Genomic DNA, 26414 nt, shown 5'->3' on the forward strand with positions numbered 1-26414 from the left:
GCACATTATTAATTATTTCAAAGATAGTTGGAGGTCACCAGCTCATAGTAATTTCTATGTGTGACGTCTCATTAATACAAGCTATCAAAAAAAATACAAGCTATCACACTGTAAGGAAGAATAAAGTTTTATCACAGTAACTGCATGTGTGTACACGTGTACGTGTGTATGTGTGCATGCAATGTGCATGGCCAACGTAACATACAAGACTGAACACAACATACAAGACTGAACACAGTACCAGCAAGCACTGAGGATAGCACTGTAGATGATGATGGAGAGGGCACAAGTCATGAAGGAAAACAACACCTGTCTGGATCAGGAATTGTGGACTTAAAATCCAAAGAAATGTCTGTCTCAAATACACTTAAGTTTTCTTGACTGAGAGGCCACAAATGTCCCTGGTTTCTACAGAATGAAATTGTGGCTCGCTCCAGAAATCTGCAGCTCATGATGATACAGTACATTTCCCACTTCCTGGGACACTGGAGAGCACACAGAGGGTTTGGTCCCTATCTGGAGCACGATATACTGCTAAGAGCCCCACTGGCAGCTCTAATCAGCTTTCTCGGTGGTTCTCAACAACTGAAATGCTCTGATAGAAACTGCGAGACAGCTGAGGTGCAACCACCAAAAAATGTAATGCAAACCTGTTGACAATTGTACACAGAATTACTGACAAAAGGAGAACAATTTAACACAGTGAGCTGTGCTTTTTTTGTTTTTTAAAGAATTTATTTATTTATTTATTTATTTATTTATTTATTCATTCATTCATTCATTCATTCATGAGAGACACAGAGGGAGGGGGGAGAGAGAAAGAGAGAGAGAGAAACAGGCAGAGGGAGAGGCAGGCTCCACGCAGGGAGCCCGACGTGGGACTCAATCCCAGGTCTCCAGGATCACACCCTGGGCTGAAGGCAGCGCTAAACCGCTGAGCCACCCAGGCTGCCCAAACTGTACTTTTTAAAATTCACAATATGGATATAAGACTCTTACTCTCACCAAACTGTGATAAAATTAACCCTATTTGCCCAAGTGACTCTTCAGGGTCTCTGTCACTGTTTACTTTTTTTGCCTCTGATTGTGAGCTTAGAATTTATCTGGTGAAAAAGAGAATAAAAACTGCTCACAGCGGAAAGCAACTGAGATGAGGGAGATAAACATAAACACAGCTACTATCTAGTGTGATTAAATATATATAAATATATTAATATTTATTTTTTAATAAACATATTAAATATTTATATGTATATTTAACAAAGAGAAGAGTGCAAATCCTGAATATTGGAATACATTGCACATGTATTCAGGGTTTTCTGACTAGAGGTATAACTGGAATTTAGATGCTTCTGTTGAAGGAGATTTGGCAGATCCTTCTAAGCAACCATTTGAAAGTTGAAAGTAGGCAAATAGATAACCATTTTTAGGGATGTATATCCACAGGTCTTGACACTATGAGGAAAAGCAAGGGAGTGAGTATTACAGAAGTCAAGATAATAGTTGGATCTAGGCAAGAGAGACGAGGTTGTGCCTGGTGGTTCCAGAGGTTCCCTATAACGGTACAAATCTATAACAATATACCTGTGGTTAAGCCTGTTGTGTATGTGTAAGATGTTTCATTATAAATTTAAGAATACATCAAGCCATTTAAAAGGATATACTTAAAAGTCATTTAATATTCTATTGACATGATTATAATCCTTCCAGCTTCAGAAAAGCACCCTGTGTACAGATAATGCCAAGTGCACAGACCCAAAAATTGTGCTGACTGCCAGTAAGGCCAGGGAGAGGAATTTGGATATATACGTGTTAATAAAAAGAAGAAGAAAGCTTAAAGACAGCTGTTTTGAACAACTCTGTCACCATCTTAAGCACTTATAGGCATTTTTTTCTAGAACTCTGTGGGTAAGTAATACATTTGTACTTAAAAATGATTTATTCTCCGCCCTATAAAACAAAGGTAGAATGCTCTTCTTGACAGTGCGGGGTGGAAGTAGGTGGAAAGAAATTATTTTTGCCTTCTCTGCTGGCTATTGAAAGCATTCCCACCTTACTTATGTTTTCTAAAATGTTATTTTATTTTTAACCACTTAATAAGATGCAAGAGATGATGAAAAGCAGCTTGGAAAGTAAAAACCCAAGTCAAGTAAAGATCAAGGACATAGTTTCCTTGGACATGGGATTCCTCCTACAGCTAAAGGAAGCAATCCTGCTGGCACCATTTCCGGTCAGTGTATAGAATCGTTTCATCTGTAAAACACTAAAGACATAGGCATCAAACAAATGCGGAAGTCCATTGTACCCACTGAAGCAGGCATTTCCAAGGCCAAACAGATGACAGTACAGACAGTGCCTGCTGATCTAGCTAGAACGAGCTCCTGAACACCATCAATTCTGTCTATGGCTCTTTTTCTGGTCCTTGTCCATGGACCAGTCACTCCTTATAATAAAGCTACCTGACTGTTATTCCTGTTGCAAGACAGGAGAGGTAAGCAGAAGAAAAATCATTTAGTAATTGTACGTTTCACCGCACCCTCCACCAGCATTAAGACCTCTATGTGCTTGCAGCCTTGTTTGGTTTTCCTTCTGGGCACACAGCCAGACCATCATTCCTCTATATGTGTGCACAGACAAACATACATGCACACGTGTGCACACACACACATACACCGCCCCCTACCCCGCAATGTGGTCGGAGGGTGGGGGGGGGGGTCCTGAAGCCCAGTTCCAGTATAAAGAATGTAGGAAGAGATGATGTGTTACATCTCCAGGCCTGGTTGCTGAAATCTCCAGTATGAGGCTCACACCCTCTCGGCCTCTGCCAGCTGGCGTGGATGAAGATCCAGTGGGGATTGAGAAGCCACTGGGGATGACAGAAGCACTAGGTGGTATAAATCAGCATCTGAGGTCCAGAATGATGCCATGGGGCAGAGGTGCCAGAGTCAACCCACATTGGATCATGACATATGAGTGGAAATAAACCTTGATTCTGTGATTTCAGTGTTGCTTTTTAAAAAGTTATACTACTATCCTGAGCTTAATGCATCCGAATCAAAGGAAAACTGTCATAATTGCTAAATCGCCACCACTCACCCCCAAAATGAAAAGAAGTTTAGCATTAATCTCAGAAAAATTAGTGAATTTGATTTAATTTCAATTAATTTTGAGGCAGAAAGAAGATCAGGTTTGGACTGCAACATTGTCAGCTTCCTAAATCCCGGTGCTGCCATTTTCATGGTATCTATCACAATTACTCAAGATCTGGGAGCTAGGAAGAGAACAGGCTATGTATTTCAGAGTCAGACAGACATATAGAGAATGTACATAAATAGATTTCTTCAGAGTTTGCTGCTATTTTAAAGCTCATATTATAGATTGACAAATAGCTTTTTAGAAATATATAGATTTATATTCTTACCTGTTTTGAATGTGTGTCCATCTCACATTATACTTTATGCTTTAAATGAGCAATTCTTTAGTAACTATGCTAAATTTTTAATGTGTATTGATCTTATGCTATCTTCTTTGGTGACTTATCTTTTAATTCATTTCCCTACTTTTCAGTGTGGTTTTGGGAATTATATTGACTTGAGGATTTGTGTGTATTTGGGAGAGTAATACTCAAAAGCCAAAAAAAAATTATTTTGCATTTCATGTTTAGCTCCCTGAATAGCTGTCGAAAAACCAGTCTTCTTGACTATGTAGGCATTAAGAAGGCATTTGTATCTCAAAAAGGACCAGGGCTACCTGCTTTGACCTAATGTTGCCCACAAAGATGCTAAGGGCCCTAATGGACTGCAGCTGGTGAGTGGACATATTAGGCAAAAGAGAAATGTCATTCTAGGTTATATGAAAATTGGAATTTTACAAAATGTGACCTGAGAGGAGAAGAGTAACACAAAACAAAACAAAACAAAACAAAACAAACAGAAAAGCAAAGCACTGAGGACAGAGGAGATGTACCTGGATGGCAACTGGGCTGTGGCAGTTGCATGTCACAGAGAAACTAAGATTATTTCCTCGGATATCCCAAGGTTATAGGAAATCTGTGTTCCTCATAATGGACTAGAGGTAAATCCATTCTACACAGTCTTCATCATATAATTTTAGAGCAGCACTCTAAAATAAATCAATCTAAATTAATGCAGCCCCATCAAGTCATGTGAGTGACAGTCTTAAGAGCAGATACAGACAGTGGTTTGGCATTTCAAAATAATTTCTAGATGGAATTCTCATAATAGCAGGTACAGAAAAAAAGACAGCAAATATTTCAAAATAATTACTAAGTTTCTCCCAAAGCCCATAGCTTCATGCAAGGGTTTCTAAGAGGCTCTGGAAATAGACCATTTTGGCTGTGTTTGCTGACCTTATTTTCAACTCCATCCATGTTTATTGAAAAACCTACACTGCCTAGCAAATCAAATCGCTTGTGGACAAAATAGGCAAGGGCAGAGGGAGTCCTTTTATACTTATTAATGCTACAGTCTCCCACTGAAAATACCTTATTGCTTGTAGAATGCTCACTCCCTCAGTAGTTCCAAACTTTTAAACCTGTAGACTCTAACACACATTGGGGGCCATCCCAGAGGTGCTTTAATTGGACTGAAGTGTGGCCTGGGAATCGGGAGTTTCCACAACTTCATCTTAACTGAAATGTACATCTAGGATTGAGAATCCCTGCTTAGAGAGAAGCAGGGTGGGAGAATGGAGAATGGAGAGCTTTGGAGTTTACCATGGCTGGATCGATAACTTGGCTCTATTCTTCCTGGGTCCCTGGGCACTTAGTTGTATTAAAGCTTTACTTCTTCCTCTGTGAAATAAGAACAATTCCTACTTTTCAAGTTTACTGTTGGTTTAAATATGCAAAAAGTGCTAGAAAATCAGATACTCTCCTCTTGCTGTTCTTTTCCACAGAACTTTCAAAGGTATAGTATTTTAACTCTGGTTTATAGGCTTCTCTATTCATATAGAGATTAAGAACACACTTTCTAGAACCACTACCAGTTGGCACTGAATACCAGCTCTGTGATTTGTTAGCTGTAATATCATGTGTACTTTAATTAGCTCCTGTGAGCCTCATGTGCTTCATCTATAAAAGTAGAAGAATGACAACATCCATTCCAATAGGTCTTTGGGGGATTAAATGGATATACATATGTAAGCACTCAGAGTGGCACCTTGTATACAGTAAGTACCTGGTAAGAGCCCTAATCATCACTTACTTCTTATTTTCAGGGAAATAAAATTAGCATGTCATTCTTAGAAAGCATAAAAAAATTTCTGGTCAGATGAGAATCTCGAACAAAGGAATCAGGGTTTGTACCCAAAAGGGTCTAAACCAGTTCATCATCATAATTATGACAATAAAAAAGGTTGGTTCTTTGTCAAGCATCCATACCTTGAAGAATGTGTCTATCTAAAATTGAGCTTTGAAGGGGTTTAGTTTAATGATCTTGAAAGACGCTTGATAGACTAGATTATGGAAAAAAGAACACTTATGATCTGGTGGTGAGAGATATTAGACATTTATACAGAAATGGTGAATTTACACAGACACTGTTAGCAAGATATTCTGTACATGGGTCATTTAGCAATAGAAATAAATGTTCCATCTAGCCTTTTTTTTTTTTTTTGGCTTCTACAGGGTCACTGTAGTTTGAAAAATAGTTTACTAATTCTACTTACAGTCTCTATTCTTTTATGTAAAGTTTGACAGAAAACTGATGTCATTTTTCCCATTCATAATGTCACCAATTCAAACACTAGTGAATGGTTTGTTTTCCAGGTTCCAAGGCTAGTAAGTAATGGATTTGAGGGAGAGGCTGTTTTTTATGGACTGGGGGAGGGTAGGGGTAAACAACTGCTTTAACTCATGGAGTGGAAGAGTATCTTGAACAGATGTATCTAAGCAGGAGATACAGGTAACTGTTTCCTGGTAGTTTTGAATAGTACCCATGCCGTCCTATCAGGAGAATCCACTCTAGTTGGGGAGCATCAAAAAGTCCTCTGGTCTATGCTAAAGTAGGAACACAATCACCCAGCAAATTCAAATACATATTTACCAATGAATCTGTCCTATTTATAGTTTCATGCAGACCCCTGAGGCCAGAAAAGGCAAGGAACGATTTAAAGCTGTGAATTCCAGTGTCAGAGTAACCATCTTTGTGGTTAGAGATGAACTTTGTCTTTGAAAGGAAGTGGTGGCTTTAGGAATACAATGCCCCTTGATTATCTAAATAAATCTTGTTCTAATTTTTCTGGGAAAAACTGTAATCCAAAAATGGCTAGTCTACACCACAAGGGTCTGAAACCATTTGTCAAGACATTTTAAACTGATAAATGGAGAACTCTTCAGAGAAATCAACAATATTCTGTCAGCCTAAAACAATGGACAATAAAAGAATGAGTACACAGACACACACTAAGCTTCCAAAACACCTCTAACCTTTCAAAAACCAAAGATAAAGATACCACTGGGGCCTCTGAGATATAGATTTTACAGAAGACTGTTGAGGTCAGGCAAGAGCCATCAAGGAAATGTTCTACGGAACCACAATCAAATGACCAGCAATGCACCTTCTTTGCCAAACAGATCTGGCATAGAATTTTAGCCTTGCTAGAGTAATAACAAGCTGTCCTTGCAACACATTCATAGTTCCATTATAGAATTAGCCATTTTTGCTTTTCATACACAGTATTAAGTTTTATTAATAAGATTTATAGATATCGATATAAAATTTTTCCCATTGATACAACCTTTTAATTAACCCCACCATGAAAGAAGGCTGTGCCATGGAAATAGTATATGAGTTCAATAAATTCTTGTTCCTGATAATCTCCTATTTTTATCGATAGTTTGAAAAGCCTTGATTTTCTATTTCTGTTTTTTTTTTTTTCTAGTTTATTTTAGGTGTCTTGTTCCATGCTCCATGAATCAAGGTAAAGTCAAATAAACCAGATATACGGATAGGGGAAAAATGCTTGGTAAATGGTTGATACATGTATTGAATTATAGGAAATACCAATCTACAGTTAAAGAATGGGAATATGTTATTTTATGACTGTTCACATACAGACACAAAAAAAATTGCATATACTGTCTGTAGAGACAATGCTTACAAAGCAACCAAAATAACAAAAACCAGTGTTCACTATGTGCTTACTGACTTAAGCATTTAATGCAAAGGCACTTCATATGGCATTTTTAAAATTCATTTACATAACAATATATGAAATAGGTGCTATTTCAATGTCTCTATTTTACCTTAAAGTGAAACCCAGACACATGAAGAGTAAGTAATTTGCCCTACATTACAAGCGGGGCGAGTCTCAGAGCCAGGATTTGAATTTGACTTCTCTGATTGTGTATACCCAGGATATGTGCAAAATTATTCATCGGCTTATGGGGGGGGGTAATATTAGGGTTTATATAGGTATCATTTAAAATGTGAAAAATTAGTCTTCCCTAACACTTAATGTACAAGCTGATGCTGGAACTTATACCCTGTTGTGCATATCGGATACATTATGAAATGAATTGCAAAGGGGGAGTCTTGAGGGGACAGTGGGAGTCCTAAAGCGCAGAATCATAGAGAGTCTTTGTTGAGAAAGGATTCAAGACAATCCAGTTCGTCTCTTTAAAATAAAAAAAATTCTATAATAACATTTGAAAGCCTCTTTTCATATAAGATGAGGAACATTTCTAATTTGAGTCACAGTTAAAGGCTAAATAATACATGACAATATTGTGACAAACTGAATTGTATTTTGTTCTAAGAACTTTTGAAGATATATATTAAAACACTGTTGAAGATAAAAAGAAACAAGTATTGAAATGAATTATACAGCATAGAGTAGAAAGTTTTACTACACAGTTGAAAGTCAGTAGGTTATTTTTAACTTGTCTCAGATTGTGGTTATTTGCTACCTACTTTTTTCCTGGTTTCCAAAGTTTTAAAAAAATCAAAGAGTAGAAAAACTTTACATAAAACTCTGTCAATTTCAGCTATCATACACACAGACATAACAGGCACGCACACACACACACACACACACACACACACACACAATTAAAAGGTGGTATCATTTAATTCAACCTGCAGCACATGACCACAGTGGTGGCCAGGCCAGTTCATTCAGTTCACCATGAAGGGGATGGAGCACGGTAACTTTGTGAACTGAGCTTTTAAATACACACCACACAGGGCACTCTCCCTGCAGCGTTTCCATAACAAAGAGGAGCAGTCAATGTTGCTAATGTGTGGAGATTAGTGCAGGCCTATGTATCAGCTTTTATAAATATTTCTTTACCAACAGATTCATATTCTAAATATCTTTAAATATTTTTGAAAACTTTTAGTCATCAGGATCTGCTACAACACATGTTACTCTATTCCAGATCCATTTTCTTTTAATAACAAGATACACAAATATGCAGCTTTCGCCTTCCATGGTTAAGCATTTAAAGAAGGAGGTGTCAGGGAAGATAAGTTCTTGGTAGTAAGTGGCATTCTAAAAAACTAAAGCAAGGTTTTACAGAGGATTATGTTCAAATAACCAGCAATGAAGTAGGTACGAGTCACAAAAAGTATTTAAAAGGATTCCAAACTAAAAATGAAAGGTAGCAAGAATTACAAGAGAAACCTGAAACAACTTGTTATAGTAGAAATCCTGACTAATGTGTACAAGGGCAGTCATTGTATTATTATTATTATTATTATTATTATTATTATTATTACTTTACTTTGTACATTTGAAATTTCCTAGAATACAAAAGGCTTAAAATTTAAAAATAAGTGAGAAGTAAACTGATTTTTAAAAGAGCCTTGAGTCTGAAGAGAAGAAAATGGATACTTAGAAATGTTTACATGCTATATAGTTTTGGGAAAAAAGTTTGTCAATACAGTTATCACATGAAAAACAGAATCTTTCGATCTGCAAGTAAATGTTTCATTGAATTTTGAATGCTTTTGTTAAAATATGAAAGCACAATACCTTCCAGTGAATTTTACTTAACAATATATTGACACATATATGAATCTTAATTAAAACCATTGCATTATTGGCAGATGCAATTCAAAAATGAATGTCATAATTTACAAAGTCAACAATGCAATTAGCTTCTTCCATTTGGAAATGTGAAATAATTTTGAGGTATATTTTTCAGTTTTGATCAACACTAAGTATTACAAATAAGTATTATAAATAAGTATTGAAGTATTATAAATAAGTAAGCTTAAAATCTGACCATTGAATCAAGGAATCACATAATTTCAAACCACAATTTTCACAGTGAAGCATATTTACTCACATTACATTCATTAAATATATATATATATTTATAGTGAGGTAGAGATCCCTATCTCACTCCATATTTTAAAAATAATTCAAAATGTGTTAATGACCGAAGCATACAAGCTAGGCTACTAGAGGAAAACATGGGGTTAATTCTTCATGACCTTGGATTTGGCAACACATTCTTATTTTTGATACCAAAAACATAAGCAACAAAAGAAAAAAATAGACAAATTGGATATCATCAAAATTAAAACCTTTTGTGTGTCAAAGGATATTATCATGAAAGTAAAAAAAAAAAAACAAACCCACAACCTACGGAATAGGAAAAGTGTTTACAAATCATATATCTGATAAGTGTCTAGTATCCAGAATACACAAAGAACTCTTAAAACTCATCAACAACAAGACATACAGCCCAGTTAAAAACAAGCGAAGGACCTGAAGAGGAATTTCTCCAGATACACAAATGGCAAATAAGCATATGGGAAAATATTCAACTTCATTTGTCATTAAGGAAATGAAAATCAAAACCACATTGGGATACCACTTCAATCTTAACAGGGTGGATATTAAAAACAAAACAGAACAAAACAGGAAAATATCAAGTGTTGAGAGGATCTAGAGAAATAAAAACACTTAAAAGTTACTGATAGTAATGCAAATGGTGCAGCAGCTATGGAAAACAGTTTGGTAGTTCCGCGAAAGGTTAAACATAGAATTATCATATGACCCAGCAATTGCACTCCTATGTGCATATCTAAGACAAATGAAAACTTATGTGTCCACAGAAACAAGTACACAAATGTTTATAGCAGCATTATTCATAATAGCCAAAAGGTGGAAATAACACAAATGCCCATCAACAAATAAACGAATAAGCAGATTGTAGTATGTCTATATAACGGAATATTATTTAGTGATAAAAAGGCATGAAGATACAGGCCATGACTTGGACCAACTTCCAAAACATTATATAAGTGAAACAAGGAGGACACAAAAGGTTGCATATTATATGATTCCTTTTCTATGAAGTATCTAGAATTGGCAGATCTATAGAAGCAGCCCTGTAGTGGTTGCCAGGAAATGGGGGGAAGGGGAAATTGGGAGTGATTATTAATGAATACGAGATACTGAAATTTTTCTAGGGTAATGAAAAAGTTCCAAAAATAGACAGAGGTGATGGTCATTGCATAACATTGTGAAAACATGAAATTTCATTGAAATGTACACTTTAAAGTGGCTAGTTGTATGTTACATGAATTTCACCTCAATTAAAAATAAAACATGTAACAATAGCAATATAATACAAGTAAAGAATGTTCTGCAATATTGAAAGATAAAAATACTTAAAATATTAAATATTTCAGCTTTATCTCCTTCTTTATAATTTTTTCTTAAATATACAGTCTTTCATATATACATACACGTGTTCAAAATTTTTAACAATAAGGGAATGCAACTTAGAAATCTGGATAGTGCTTCTCTAGATCCAGGGTGAATCCATAGACCTACTTTGTGTACATTGGCTGAATAATATTTTAAAATTTGTTTTCCATACTTTTGTGCAGGTGATATATTTTCTAGTTCAACTTAATTCCTTCATACCTTAGTGCTTTATATTTTTGCCATCCAAACATTGTTTCTGGCTCAACAGGGATCAAATAGATACTTGAATTTTCAACCCCTCAGTCAGGGATTGAATTTATGTAAGACAGTTTTGCATCAATAGTTCTGTTCTTAATCAGCATTAAAAATGGAGGAAAAAAAAGTGCCAGACTTACCCACACAAGGCAGAGAGTAGCCAAGCTGAGGGTCATAGATAAACTGTCTGTCATTTAGTCTTGTCACACAGTACAAGTAGAAACAGTCTAAGCAAATCACATGGCGGTGGTTGCACTGAAAAACCAGGACAGGGCTCCTGCACGGAAAAAGAAAGACATTTCCTCTAGTACTTCTAAGGGTGGAAAGGCAACACAAGTTTTAAAACACTTCGTAATCCCATCAGGTTGCTTAGGGCATGCTCTGTGTAAAGACCAGCATTGCTCAGCATTGTGTGTGTGTGTGTGTGTATGTATGTGTGTGTGTGTGTGTGTGTGTGTGTGTATATATATATATATATATATATATATATATATCTTAAATAAGCTACATCTTAAAAACTGGATGCACTTCATCAACTATCTAAAACACTGATTTTCCTAAGTTTATTTTTTTATATTAATATCTTTACCAATCAACTGTTTAAACCCGAGCTCAGGGGCACCTGGGTGGCTCAGTGGTTGAGCCTTTGGCTCAAGGTGTGATCCTGGTGTCCCAGGATCGAGTTCCGCATACAGCTCCCCACCAGGTGCCTGCTTCTTCCTATGTCTCTGCCTCTCTCTGTGTGTCTCTCATGAATAAGTAAATAAAATCTTTAAAAATAAATAAATAAAAAATAAACCTGAGCTCAGATATAACCTCTTTGTAGAAGTCTCCTAGAAGCCTCATAATTCACAATTAATCTAAGAATCACCCCATATACCTACATATATTTTTACTGATCCATAATTACATCAGAGTATTGGTATGTTTCTTCTCTTACAGACCATGATCTCCTTGGAAGTAGACACTGGGCTTACTTTACTTTGATATTCTCATAGTACCAGGCTCTGTAAGGTTTTAAATAAATGTTCCTTGAATTTAATTTTGATGATATAGAAAATCTGAACTTCCCTTAAGCCATAAGAAAAATTACTGTTTTACCAAAATAGATAGGTTGAACAGGCACTCATATTTCACTGGCAAGCAGAAAAGTAGCATTCTGAAATAAAAATAATCTACCAGATTCCTTTCTTTTTTTTGAAAAATTTTTATGATAGTCACAGAGAGAGAGAGAGAGAGGCAGAGACATAGGCAGAGGGAGAAAGAGGCTCCATACACCGGGAACCCAATGTGGGACTCGATCCCGGGTCTCCAGGATCGCGCCCTGGGCCAAAGGCAGGCGCTAAACCGCTGCGCCACCCAGGGATCCCTAGCAGATTCCTTTCTATAAGATTTTGTTTATCATGTCACCCCCTCACCCCACTCAATTATCCAATTTATTAAATTAAGATTAGGAGCTTACTAATATATATATATATATATATATATATATATATATATATATATATTCTAAAATTTTTGTATTCCCTTAAAATGTTTTATAGGGGAAAAAATCTCCCATATAACCATGTATTTTTGTTAGCAAATGAACCACATGATTTTATGACCCAAAAAAAAAGTGACTAATTGAATATATTAATTTCACATCAGCCCCAAGGCTGTTTTACTAGTAAGAAAATCATTGGAGCTTATCTAGATAAACTGATTCTCTAAACAATGACAATAAAATACAAAATATTTTTTTATTTCATACATGATCCTTAAGAGATAGAAAAGTCCTTCCCCAGAAAAAAAAAAAAACAAACCTGACATTAAACATTAATATTAGTGGAATATAATTTCTTAACAATTAAAAGGTTTTTGAAATTCTACTTCCCCACTTATTTCAAAGCAATACCTAATACAAAACAAAATGGAAAAAAAAAAGTAACTCGGTATTTTAATATCACAGGTCTGTAGGACAATGGTCAACATAAGCTGAGCAAAAGTGTCGCTAAACATTTTCATATGTTTCTATTTCTCATCTCTGAACCCACTGAAGTCCTTTCAGGGCCATCATTCCCATTTCCAGAGCCTTTTTCAATTAGGCATCGACTGTGTTCTGAACTTTCAACCTCTTCCCTTCTAATAACATTCTGCTTGAAGACGATAAAATACAACACTTTCCCATTTCTATTGCGGGTCACACACACACACACATGCGCGCGCAAGGGCACACATACTCTATTCACTCTGGGTGACCCTATGCAACTGCTGGATTTTACTTTGTCCTCATAGCGAAATTCTGTGAAAAATATTCGCTGTTCTGGTTTTAGCAACATGGTCAACTAAGCCCTAACCTGCTATCAACACATGGAAGCACTGGAGAAAAATATTAGAACGTTCATAAAAATGTTCCTATATATAACAAGGTTAAAAAAGAAAGCTTAGTAATTACTCTGCAGAAAAAATAAAAAAGAAAACTTAGAGAGCTGCAGAAATCAACACATGAGTAACTGCCACGGTGTCCCAAAGACACATTAAGGTACCTGGTGTGCAGCCATTGGCCTGGCAAGTGTGTTCTTTCCCATCTTTCTTAAGGAAAGATGGAAAGAGTTCTCTTCCATATGTTCTCTTCCACAGCACTACACATTTGTGGATTTGCCCTTCAGTTAAAATATGGTGCCAAAGAACCTTACGCCATGAAGACCAGCCACAGAACATCAATTGTTCTGCTTTATTGATGGCATTCTACTATTTAGAACAGAGAAATGGTAATTATGCCAGAGGCCACAGTGTAAGGGAAAACCTCTGGAGATTCAGGAGCCCACCATTGGGTTTTAGATGCCCAATATTTGGGCATGGAGGAGCACGCTCAACAAAGTAAAGGACAGAGTAGTCCAGCTTGCCCCTCGCTCCAATACACACACACACACACACACACACAGACACACACACACACACACACAGCTATAGAGAGAGCAGCACAAGGCAGTCACAGGCCCTCTGGAAATACAGACTCTGGTTCCCGCAGAATGAAGCCCATTCTCTTGGGGATATTGGGGAAGAATCTGACTGCAATTTAAGCTTCAGCCTCACCAGTTCACTTCTACCTCCCTGAACTGAGATCTAGGTGGGAAGGCTAACGGACCAAGTTGACAGGTCTAATTGATCACAATCACCAGGATGGCAAGAAGCTGCTGCTGCCCGCGGGAGCAGGGAAGAATGCAGGGCAGCTGGGTGGTCCACGGAACATCTCGTGGCACTCCCCTTGAATTGTAACAGCAAATGCACAAGGCAGCAGCTAAGGCAGCATTCAGAAGTACGTGGTGACCAGGACCTGAGAGCCCTTAACACATACCCATTGCACATACCCATAATATCAATGACCCTTATTATTACAGGAAAATACTAGAGACATCAGAAAGGGCTTTAGAGAATGTTCACTTGGAATTAAAAGTAGGCAAACAGCATCTTACCAAACAGCAAGAAATGAAGGGCACTGGGCCCTAGAGATGAAAATGTGTTCAGCACTGCACGTGACGACAGAGGAACATGGAAGTCCCTGGAAGGAGAGTTCCTTCCCAGACATAGGGTGTGTAGTGCGACCATGAGAAGCTAGAGTATCATGGACCAAAGAAACCACAAGTGTGTTTTTACACAATTATGGAAAAGAAGGAAACAGGAGAGTCGCAGGGAGTTGCAAGAATAGATAAGTCCACTCGGGGATTCTCACTGTCCATCACTCCCCATATGGAGTGAATTTAAATAGACACCCAGAGACCAAGATATGGAGAAAGAGAAAATAAACGTGTCAAAAAATATATATATGTTGATGGATACATAGCTAATGTTACAGATATAGATGTGGATGATACAATGCATATATTCACATATAGTTATGTCAGTTGGATTTCTTGATACAGTTTGGAGGTAAGACTGCTCATCTCTTATTAAGAACATATGTAGTATTTATGAGAACGTTAGGCAAGGAATAAGCATGACAATCATAGAAACATTATTGGATTAATCATCTGAATCATCTCAGAAAATGAGTAAGAATCATTCCATGGCTGGAGGGACCACATCATTAACTTCTTAAGCACTGTAGGTGAGAGGATGGTGGGGGAAACTAGGATTTATGATCACCTATTTTGGGGCAGGTTCCTTGCCAGGAGCTCCATACACGTTTTTCCATCGTCACCTCCTAAAACAAACTGTCCCCTCCTCTGCCACACATCCTGGTCCTCCCTCGGCCTCCAGCCGACTCCCGGTTCTTTTACTCCTGGGCTCATACTCTTTGTACCCATTCTTACAGTATAATACTAGCCTTCATATTCAAATCAAAATTAAAGGTCAAGACGAGACCTGTAAGGAACTCAGCCTGGTTTCATCACTGGTTTTTCTCTTTCTTTACTTCTTAGTTCTTCATTGTTTTTGTTTGTTTGTCTCCTCACTGGGTTTTCTCTCTTTCTTTACCTGTCAGTTCTTCACTGGTTTTTCTTTCTCTTTCTTTACCTCTCTACCCACAGGGTCTATCCTAATGTGCTTCAGATTCTGCCTTTACTTTTATTCTCAGTGTTTCATAAGTAGCTATCTTAGCTGACAGCATTAAATGAAAAGTCCTGAAGTGACAGAGGTAATGCTTGGTTAACACTTTCACCACCCATGTCTCACCAAATTCGGCAGTGAGCACATGGCAATTAGGTATAGTCAACAGTTACTGACCACAGTAATTTCATAATTTTCTCTGCCCCCATCCTTATATTTTTACTCAGTTCCTCACTGAGCATCTCTTTGGGCTAAAGTAGGCACTTTACAAACACATGTGAGATACAGCGGTGAGTGAATGAATGAATGACCACCTTATCAGTGCTGTACGTGTTGGGAAAAACACACATAGCACTGTCACAGGCCATGGTCTGGGGACAGGACATGCATGTGCAAGAGGCATTGAAAGAAGGTTTGTGAGGTCATCTGACTTTGGTGGCACAGGAGTTCAGACCGCAGAGAAGCATGAGTCAGGGTCAGGGAACCTGAGCTGAATGTAAGGGAATGGAGGGATCACCACTGAGACCCTGGAGAGAAATGTGGTTTCTGGGAAGGGCAGGAAACACAGACATGGGAAGGAATTCTTGGAACAGAAAAGCTGTCAGTTGAGTGACTGAGAGAGGTATCAGGAAAAGAGAAAAGAGATGAAAAGTTTTGAGGACAGTGACAGGGGGAATCGAGGAGACAGATCTGGTGTGTGGCCTCTAGGTCATAGGTTTCACTGAGGCTTCTAAGGATGGGAAGAGAGGGATGTTTTAGTGGGGTTAATTCTGAGGGGGGTTTGGAGAACTGAGCTGGAAGGTGTGAGAATTACTTGGTCCATTTTAATAACTCAGGTATGACTTACTAGGGAAGCAGATTGCAGTGTGCAGGGGGTTCTAGAAGTGGACAGGAGTGACATTTCTGAGGAAAACCTACCAGGACTCATCTCCTGGCTCTTTGTTCCTCCTGATATTCCTCTGTGTCCTTTGCTTAAATTATATATGAATGTTAAGGGGTGCTTGGGTGCCTCAGTGGGGTAAGCGTCTGCCTTTGGCTCAGATCATGAACTCAGGGTCCTGGAATCCAGTCCCTCGTTGGGCTCTCTGCTCTGCAGGGAGTTTGCTTCTCCCTCTCCCTGCGCCCCTCTCTCTGCTTGTGCTCTCTCTCTTTCAAATAAATAAATATTTTTAAAATGTTAATTGATCAGTCTAGAAGATGGTTTAACCCCTGAGGTCCCCAGGCTTGGGCCAGCCAAGCAGCTAATCGAAGGTTAAAGTTCTCAACCACAGAAAAGCAATTATAAATGCTGCACTTGACATTACTGAAGACTTACTATTATTTGTTTAAGTCAACGACTTTTATTATAAGTCAGGTATTTCATAGAAACTTAGCAAACAGGGCAATAAGAATGAATATTTTAAAACTACAGGTTTGTACATGTTGCTCTGTTTATATCTGGAACAGGCTCTCCTCCATCAGGCACAGCAGCTGCCCTCATCCCATGCCTTCCTGTAGATGCAGCCCTGGACACACTTGGTTCTGCCCACTGGCAGCAGGACCATGGCTCTTCTTGGGGGAGGTGCATTGGCACTCTGCATTTGCAGGAATGGGGCAGGTGCAAGAGTGGGGCAGGTGTAGGTACAGGAGCGGGGCAGGTACAGGGGTGGGACAGGTACAAGAGCCAAGGCAGGTGCAGGAACCACTGCTGGAGCAGGAGCAGATGGGTCCATCTCGGCCGAGGTGAGGACAGAGGTCCACAGCAAGCAGCACAGGGAGACACCGCGTGGGCTGAAAGCTGGGTTTTGAAGAGTTACTTGTAAGTAATGACTTCCCTGCCTTTATTAAAGGAGTGATCCAAAGACCCTTTGTTCACAGAATATTAGGCACAATTGAAGGAATCTTAGTAAAAAATGTAGAAAACAACTCACCAACTCACATACATCGCACATAGCAGAATATTGTTACACAGTACGTAATCCAAACATTTAAACTCTCATAAAATTAGCTCTCCGATATCTACAAAATCGCATCAATGTTTTCATATTTATCTGATCAAATAAATGTGCAGTTTATCTGCTCTCCACCTCATTTGTGTGCACGCGCACTCTCTCTCTCATTTGCTCTCCCTCACACTCTCTCTACCAAAATCTATTTCTCTATCTCTGTTTGTCTACTTCTTTACCACAGGGTTTATCTTTATTTATGCCCACTAAGAGGCTGTGGTTCCAACTTCTCAACTGAATGTGACATATATTGAATGCAATGTCCCAGAAATTTTAAGATATGTAAAGATAAGGAAGCAAGTCTAAACTCTAAAGGAAATAAAAATGTAATAAAGTGGGTAGGAAAGGGATACTCATAATTGTAAGACAGGACAGGACATTTGAAGTTAGGTTAGAGGTATAGGAAATAGTAGCAGGCTCTGTGGTGAGCAGCCTCCAGACATTCCCGAGTGATCCCCATCTCCTGGTACTCCATATATCAGTGGACTGAGCTGAGTCATCTACATGGGATGTGCAGAAATGACAATGAGTGATTTCCAGGAGTGGATCAGAGAAGACACTGCAGCTTCTGTCTGGGCTCTTTCCTGGATCACCTGCTCTGAGGAAAGTGACAGCCGTGTCATGAGGACACTCAAGCGGTCTTACAGAAAAGTTTCCATGGTGAGGAACAGGAGCTTCTTGCCAACAGCCAGCACTCACCTGGCAGCCTCCTAAGGTCATGAGTCATATCTCAAGCAGACCCTCTAGCACAGGACAAGCCCTCAGACTACTATGGCCCTGACTGACAACCTGACTACAATTCCAGGAGCTACCCTGCCCAAGAGCCATCCAGCAAACTGTTCCCCAATTCTTGACCTGCTGAAACTGTGCGAGATAACATTTGTTTTTGTTTTAACCCACTAAGTTTTGGGGTAATTTTTTTATGCAGCAAATATAACAAATATAAGCTCAGAGGAGGAAGAGATCACACGTGGATAACAAATCAGAAAAGAAGCCAGGAAAGAATTCATGCAAGTAGTGGCATTTGAAGGAGGATCAGGTTTCCAGGGCTGTGGAAATAGAAAAAAAGCCTTCCAAGGCCAACAGAAAAGACTGGAGTTGCGAAAGTATGGAGTATGGGAGGAGAATGCTGAGTTATGTGGCATAGCTGATTTCTCCATTCACCCCAGTGAAAAGCAAAATTATATAGAACTATATGTTTAGGGGTAGTAGAATCATCAGAAATGCAATGAAAAGCAAGGAAAGTTAGAATAAAAATATTAAGTGCAAATCAGTGAAGAGATAAAAATAAGATTTGCTCACTGGAGGGAGAAAGTCAGTCAGCTAACACTTGACCCTTGAAAACTCACATGTTGTTTTTACAGTATTTCATTTGTGCAACAGTAACATAGATGTTACGCCCCAGTTAGCAATCTTTCAAAGCTCTCTACAAGCCCTCGGTACAGGAACATCTATGACTCCTGGGAGTTTAATAAAGCATTAGATTAGATAAAAATAATTAGAGGAGGAAAGCTTTGGCATTAAGGCACCTGAATCTATCTTCCTAACAACTGTCACTTTAAATGTTTTTTAGTTAGAGATAGTTTATAAACAATAAATAGATAAATGACTACAATCTCAGGAACGAAATGCATTTTCATTTCATCTATATCACCTGCTAACTGCCCAAATGCACCATTGACAAAGGAGTATCCAACATTGTACCTGCCCACAGAAATGCTAGAGATCACTTTAGCCCACTATGCCATGAGTTCATTATTTGAGTTAGCCAAGTGAGTGTTCCCAGTCACCGGAGAGGCCCCTGATACAAGATGCTAGTTGATAGACTCAATGTTTAGAAATTGAAATAAGCTTCAACAGTTGGATGGCCTTTGAAATTCCATCCGGCAGCCAAGTTTAAGATCCTGAAGTAAGTTCCTTTATCCATCAGTCTGCTTGGAATCATAATCCTATTAAGGCGCTGGCAGATCCTGAACAAGCTCATTTACCGCCACTTCCAATTTCTTCTTGCTCTCTCTGCTCATGTTCTCACTACTTTATTCTGTCCACTTTGCTGCACAAAAAGGGGGACTCTGGCTCTGTGAACTAGCCTGTACAAGTCCCAACATTTCAGCATACACAACATCGCCGAGGTAAAGACTCTTTATGAAAGCCTACATTTTTGAGTCGCTATCTTCAAGCTATTCTGCTGATTCTCTTGAACAACTGCCCCCATGCTGGGCACTGTCCCACGGATGTCACACCAAAGTGAACAACACATGTCCCTTTGTCTTAGGAGGTCATAGCCCTATAAAGTTGAAGACAAACATGTATCTCAGGATATAGTTAAGAGCTACCATAGGGATGAGTTTAGAGATCACCTGACCTGTTTCAGACCTACTTATTTTCCATATATACTTACTACCTTTGAAAGCCTACAAAGTATGAGCTATAAAAATAGTTGGGTGAGGATACAGAGTAGCAAAAGTGTAATACTTTCTTGAACAAATGGATTTGGGTCTTCAAGTGTTGGGATAGTCCAGATTCCAAACTCATTAGCATCAGTCTGGAGGAAACCTAAATGAGCACTTACAGCACTTCTTCCTCCCACATTTGCCCCCCAACCAAATTCAATCCACACACTTCAGCTATGTTACTCAACACATGGTAATTGGGAAGCTACTACACGCTGGTTGCCTTGCTTGATGTGGGGATGGGATACACAGTTCTTATCCTTAAGGAATTTGGTCTCATGATGAGATAACTAAGTCTGGGACACTTTGGGAAAAGCTTAATTCAATGTTGGTTGGGCATAGAATGTTTCCTGAATGAAAAAAAGAAACAAAAACAAAAAACTAAGAACCAAAAGGCAAGAATGAATTAGTCTGATCATGAAACTAGAGAGAAGTGAGGAAAATATGTAAAAACACTTAAAATGGCATAAAATTAGGTAAGGTTAGGGAGCCATGCCATACATCTCCATTTATCTCCTCTGTGCATATCAAAGTTCTGAATTCCTCTAGAAATTAAAATTAAAGCCTAATGATAGTGTTTCCACAAGCCCCATATGCAAGTCCATGTCTTAGGTTCATGTAATACCTGAAGTATAGCTAAATTATGTTATTTGTAACATTCTGAATCATTAAGAATAAATAGGCAACTAAAAATAGAAATATGAAGCCATGGTTACAAGAGGGAATTAATGGATTATTAATTTCCTCCAGATGGTATCAATCTTTGAAAATAATTACTTGATCTTAGTATAGCTTATATATATTTCTAAATATAATTACTGTTGACAGGTTGAGTCTAAACATAAACCAATGCAATCTAGAAGTGCTAGATTGTAAACATTATAACAACATATATTAGAACTAAGAACTTCTTTCTTTATGAAAAGTAAGATAAAGTTTTAGAAGGAAAAAGGTCAACCCCTTTTTGTAGTAATTCATTACAATGATTTGGCTTACTGGCAACAATCTCAACTTTTCTTGCTAAGGCATTTATATTCCGAAAAAGATGCTGATAAATAGTTGTATAAAGTGGGTAAAACACAATGAAATAACTGTTGCATGTAACAAAATAAAATGAAAAATCACAAGGGGAACCTGGTCCATGGGAGGAAAACGCATCTCATGAAAAATTACATGTTCCTGTCCCCCAACTAATAGAGTTCATTTCAATTCTCAAAATCATATTTCTAAAAGGCCAAGTGCTGGATGTTATATTTGTTAAGAGTCCAAGTACTTCTGAGTTACAATTTCAGAGCGTACCCCATTCAGCCTGTCAGTGTGTATAGCTAGAGAAAGCTGAAACTTGATTTAACATAACATACTTTCTGGGTCACATCATCTGCATGGAGCTGTTGTGTGACACAACTAGTCAGCTGTTGGAGATGCCCCTGAACACGTACCAATTCATGCACATATCCTGTCTTTGTTTTTCCTTTTGTGAGAAACAGCTAGAAGCGATAAATGCCCAGATCCACGGCAACAGAACTCTGCTAAATTGAGAAATATATGAAGACAGATCTTGTTTAGATAAGAACCCGAATGTAAAATAAATTGTTCTAGTGTGTCCCCAAATCTCATGACAGGAAATATTACTGTGCTAGGAACCAGTCCAGTGTCTGTGATTGTTCAGAGCTATTTAACATAAGAAATTATTACAAAACAGAGTGGTTTCAAAAGGATATATTTTTTTTTTTCTGCCAGCTCACAAGAACTTTGCAGAGACGATTTCTTGCTGGTCTTCCATTCACTCTTAAAACGAACGGATGAATTAATGCTACTAGAATGCCAGGACTTTTATTCCTCTTTGCAGGGAAATGTTAAGAATCAGGCCCTCTGAAGGTCAGTAGTTTGGACTGAGGAAACTGCCTAAAAGATTGTAGACTTCTTAAAAAAAGTTCTACAACAAAACAAAAATATCTCAAATGGGGAGGTACTGTGACATTTCTGAGGTATCGTTAGATGGATTCGGCATCAAAATATTAATATAAATTAAGAATGTGTGGAGTGTGGTCAATAAAATTATTTTCCTAATTTAGTTTACAGATAGCCAAAAAAGCAATCTGTAGCATGCCAAAATATTTCCTTACAAGTAATAAAAATCAACATGATGTAACGATGCAAATCCAAATGAATTCTTGAACAACTGCCCCCATGCTGGGCACTGTCCCATGGATGTCACACCAAAGTGAACAACTTTGCTTAAGGGAATTCATGCAAAGCCTTAGTGGTCTGCTTTACATATCCCAACATGCTGGAGGCTGCAGGAAGGTTTCGGAGAGCTCTGGGCTGAGTGGGCTGTGCCAGGAGCGGGCTTCAGAATACAGCTTTTGTGAAAAGGCATCTGTGGAATGGTAGGTTAGACCCAGCAATCTCTAAAGACCTTCTGGATACCAAGATTCTGTGGTCTCCAATCTGTGTGATCACAACATTTCTTCCTCATTATAAGCCTGTGAGACTCAAACCTTACGCGAAGTTAGGTGCAAAAAAACAAACTGCTATTTAGGATTCTAGCTTTACAGTTACCTCTTGAACCAGTGTGTATGCTACTGGCCAGGCTAAGAGTCTGAGGATTTCTAGAGATTTTACTTTCTGGAAGACATGTCAGGAATAGGCCCCGAGCCAGCATATTAAAAGGAAATCAGAAGATGTCCTCAGTTTAAAAAAAAATTTAAAAAAAGCAATAAAATATCTTATATAACTCTCAACATCTAAAAGCTACTTTTAAAGCTCCTTTTTCTTCTCTTTCTCTCTCTTTTCAGTAAGGTCAGCTGGTGATTGGAGCCAACAGGAGGGGACAGAGAGGTCACAGTTCCTATGTCAGGTGTCGTCTTCTGTGTTCTGTGATCCCATGGACTCTCCCCACCCCAAACTCCCACCACAGTGTATAGTCACTTATTTGTTTAATGGTCTATGTTCTCTCTAGACCAGAAGTTAGCAAACTCCAGCTGGGGGCTAAATCTGGCCCACAGCCTGCTTTTGTAAATAAAGTTTTATGGAAACACAGCCATTTTTACATGTTGGCTGTGGTTGCTCTTATCTATAAAGGCAGAGCTGGGTAGTTGTGATGGGGACTATATGGACCACGATGACTTTACAGGGAAGGCTTCTTGCTTCAGCTCTTGACTCCATAAACCCAAGGGCTGTCTTTTTGTTTTCTGGGCACCTGGACTATGGCTGATGTTTGGTAAATGCTTATGTTCTAACCAGTTCACCAACTGACTGTTTGGTTAAATGAATGACTATGCATGAAGAGGAACACAAAGGAAGGCAAACAGAAGAAGTGCTAGAGAGTCAGAGAGCAACTACTTTTGCAGATTGAAAGGTGCACAGGTTACTGGTTTTGAGCTAAGCCATCAATATTACTTTTCAAAGCTGCCAACATCTTCTCCCTTCATCCAGGGCATTTCTTTTAAGTAAGCTGATCTGGTCTCACCAGAGAGTGTACAAAGCTGGCAACACCCAGGTGATAGAAAGGAAAAGGGAAATGGACGTTGCTTAGCCCATGAAAAGTCATAGTAAGACAAGATGGAGGGGTGTGATGGTGCCTGCTGGGCTGCTACAAATCAGGTGTCAAGGAAGGCCGGAGGCAGGCACATTTACACTGATCCGCAAAGGGTATGCTGTGCACAGATCTGATGCAAGAGGGCTCTGCGGGAAACAACGGCTAGGGAAACTCCCTTTAGATGGCAGCACCTGGCATGATTGAAGAATGAAAAGCAAAGTCGGTGTGACAGGGACACACTGAGAAGCAAAGGGGGCATGGAACGAGATGAAGTTCAAGTGAACAGAAACAGTGACGTGAAGTCTCTGTCTAAAGAGTCAGGAATTTGACTCTTAGACAACAAGAACTCAATACAACATTGTAAGATGCATGGCATCATTTATATTTAAGAAAATCACTCTAACTTTGGACAGTATGTGGATTGTAGTGAGACAAGAAAGGGAGGGAGCCCTAAGGATGTTGTGAAGTCTTCCTGGGAGAGCAGATGCTGGTTTGGACCAAGCAGAGAAGCCAGAGAGACATAGACAGGTGGAAAATATGTTTGGGACAACAGAACATTTGCATGGCTCCTACTGAGCTCTTTTCCATTTCTATTAGCATTTGTAAATTTCTCCACTTTTCAGAAGCCTCAAGACCATGTCCCAAAATCCAAGAGACCATTGTCATAAAATTAACACCTTTCAAATCACATTATATAAAAATGCAGACTTTTCTGGTTGTATCCATGTAAATGTAACTCAAAATCTTTGCCTAGGGTCTAGATGAAAAGAAAATGAACCTAATAACCTAAAAACGGTACATTAGTAAAAATTTAAAACTACAGTGCCATTACTCGTCCAAAGAGTATTTATTGATTTCCTATAGTGTGCCGGGTGCTGGGCATGGTGTGGGGTCCAGAACGAGAAATAAAAGATGTACTGATAACCCCCCGTGGGCTGTGCCAGGGTTGCCAGAGTCAGTGAGGCTCCAGGAGACAAGATCTCCAAACGGGGCTTTGACACTGGAGACATCAGAGAGATTTAGGAAGCCAAACTGTCAAGATGCAGAGGTTAATTAACCCGAGGCAGGAAGAAGAGTCAGGCATGACGTCTAGCTTCTCTTTTTTAAACATTTATTGGATGCTTCTAACAGGCCGGGTTCCCTGCTAAGTGCTTTCTCTGCATTATTTATTTAATCCACTGAACTATAAAGGTCCTGCGGGGGTGGGGGGGGCCCTCTGTGTCTTCTCGCCTGTGATCTCACTATCTAACACCAGGCCTTGGATGTGAAGAAGTTCAAATATATTTGTTGAAAGCTGGATGAACATCTCCTGGTCCTGTCCCCGCCATGACAACAAGGACAGTGAGGTGTCCTGTGGTGGGAGGAGCAGGTGAGGGCCCCGGGGGGTGGAGAGCTGTAAGGGCTCTGGGTCTCAGTACCTGTAAGTGACACAGCCACTTGCTCTGGCCCCCACTCCCATTCCTCAACCCCGCATTACTCCGCCTTGGGCCAGCCCGGACACTGGTGACATTTGCTGATGTGGGAGAAACACAACCGGAGGAGCAGCAGGACCAGGTAGAGATACAGGTAGAAGATTTCTTCCAGTTCTAGACTTGCTGAGTCTGAGACGTCTTTAGGCTGCTGAGTGAACAGAGATCAGCTCCGTACGAGCTCCATAAACTCGGGAGGAAGCCTAGGGCTGGAAAATGCTCCTGAGACCCATTGGCCACGAGATGATGATTGTAGCCCTGGGAGCAGCTGAGATCACCTGTGCAAACAGGAGAGGAGGTGGTCCAGGAGAGACTCCAGAGGACATGGACATCACAGGGTAATTGGCTTGATGAAGTTTTCACTTGACTGAGCTATATGACATGAAACAGTTTTACTTTTTTTCCCCAGACACTTTTGTGTTCTGTCAAACACAGCTGCTGAGCAGTGACATCCCAGATTTTGTGACCTTCAGTCACTTTCACTTATTAAAATAATCTAATGCTGGCCAGCGAGTCTTAGAGCAGCCCACCTGAACCTTCCTCTCACCTTGTGCTCAGCTCTTGCCCTGTGAGGACCAGAGGGGAGCCTCAGCTGCTCTGGGTGCCATGCTCAGCAGGGAAGGCCTGCTCGCACCGGGCAGGTGCAGATTTGGCCAACCCAGTTTCCAGGGAACCACAGAATGTTGCAGAAGGATCCTCTTTTCTTGATTCCCACTGAGCTTTGTTTGTGTGCAAGCAAATGGTTGGTTCCAACGGTTAAAGCCTGCACAAGACAGAGGTTTGTCTCACACTGAATCCTCAGATTCAGAGGCAAAAGAGCAATGGGAGTTGCAAAGTGGATGGGGGAGTTGGGAGGAGGCTTGCCTAACCCAGTCTAGAAGGCCTGGAAAGTTCTTTGGAGGAAGAGTCTTATTCTCAAACTAAAACCAGGCTGGTGCTTTTAAAATCAAAGTTAGATCATCTCCCTCCCCCACTCAGTCCCTGCAACAGCTCCCCACATTATTCAGAATAAAGGCCCAAGTCCTTACAGTAGCCTTGCTCAGGCCTCCAATGCTGCCAAACACCCCTCTGGGGCCCTGACCTCCTTCTCTTCTGCTCACTGTGGTCCAGCCCAGTAAGCTCTGTGTGCTATTCCTTTTCTTCTTCTTCTTCTTTTTTTAGATATTATTTATTTATTTATTTATTTATGAGAGACATGGGGGGTGGGGGGAGACATAGGCAGAGGGAGAAGCAGTCTCCCTGCAAGGAGCCCGACATGGGACCTGATCCCAGGACTCCAGGATCACACCCTGGGCCGAAGGCAGTGCTAAACCACTGAACCACCCAGGGATCCCTGCTATTCCTTAGTCATTCCTGGCACTTTTCTGCCACAGGACCTTTGCACTGGCTCCCCCTTTCGTATGAACGCTTTTCCCCAGATACTTGCATGGCTCACATCCTGACCTCTTCCAACTCTTTCTTCAAATTCTCCTTCCAATAAGCCACTCCCAGACCA

General features: G+C 39.5%; 1 protein-coding gene across 1 annotated transcript in view; it reads right to left on the minus strand.

The window, feature by feature from the left end:
* The window catches only part of PRKN (parkin RBR E3 ubiquitin protein ligase), a 1305989-nt gene that overhangs the window by 400564 nt on the left and 879011 nt on the right, over positions 1-26414 (minus strand). Inside the window, exon 7 of the mRNA XM_025422695.3 lies at positions 11082-11218. Coding sequence (XP_025278480.1) covers positions 11082-11218 — 137 coding nt within the window. The remainder of the gene's footprint in view (positions 1-11081; positions 11219-26414) is intronic.

The sequence above is a fragment of the Canis lupus genome, chromosome 1 (assembly GCF_003254725.2).
Source record: "Canis lupus dingo isolate Sandy chromosome 1, ASM325472v2, whole genome shotgun sequence".
Lineage (NCBI taxonomy): Eukaryota > Metazoa > Chordata > Mammalia > Carnivora > Canidae > Canis > Canis lupus.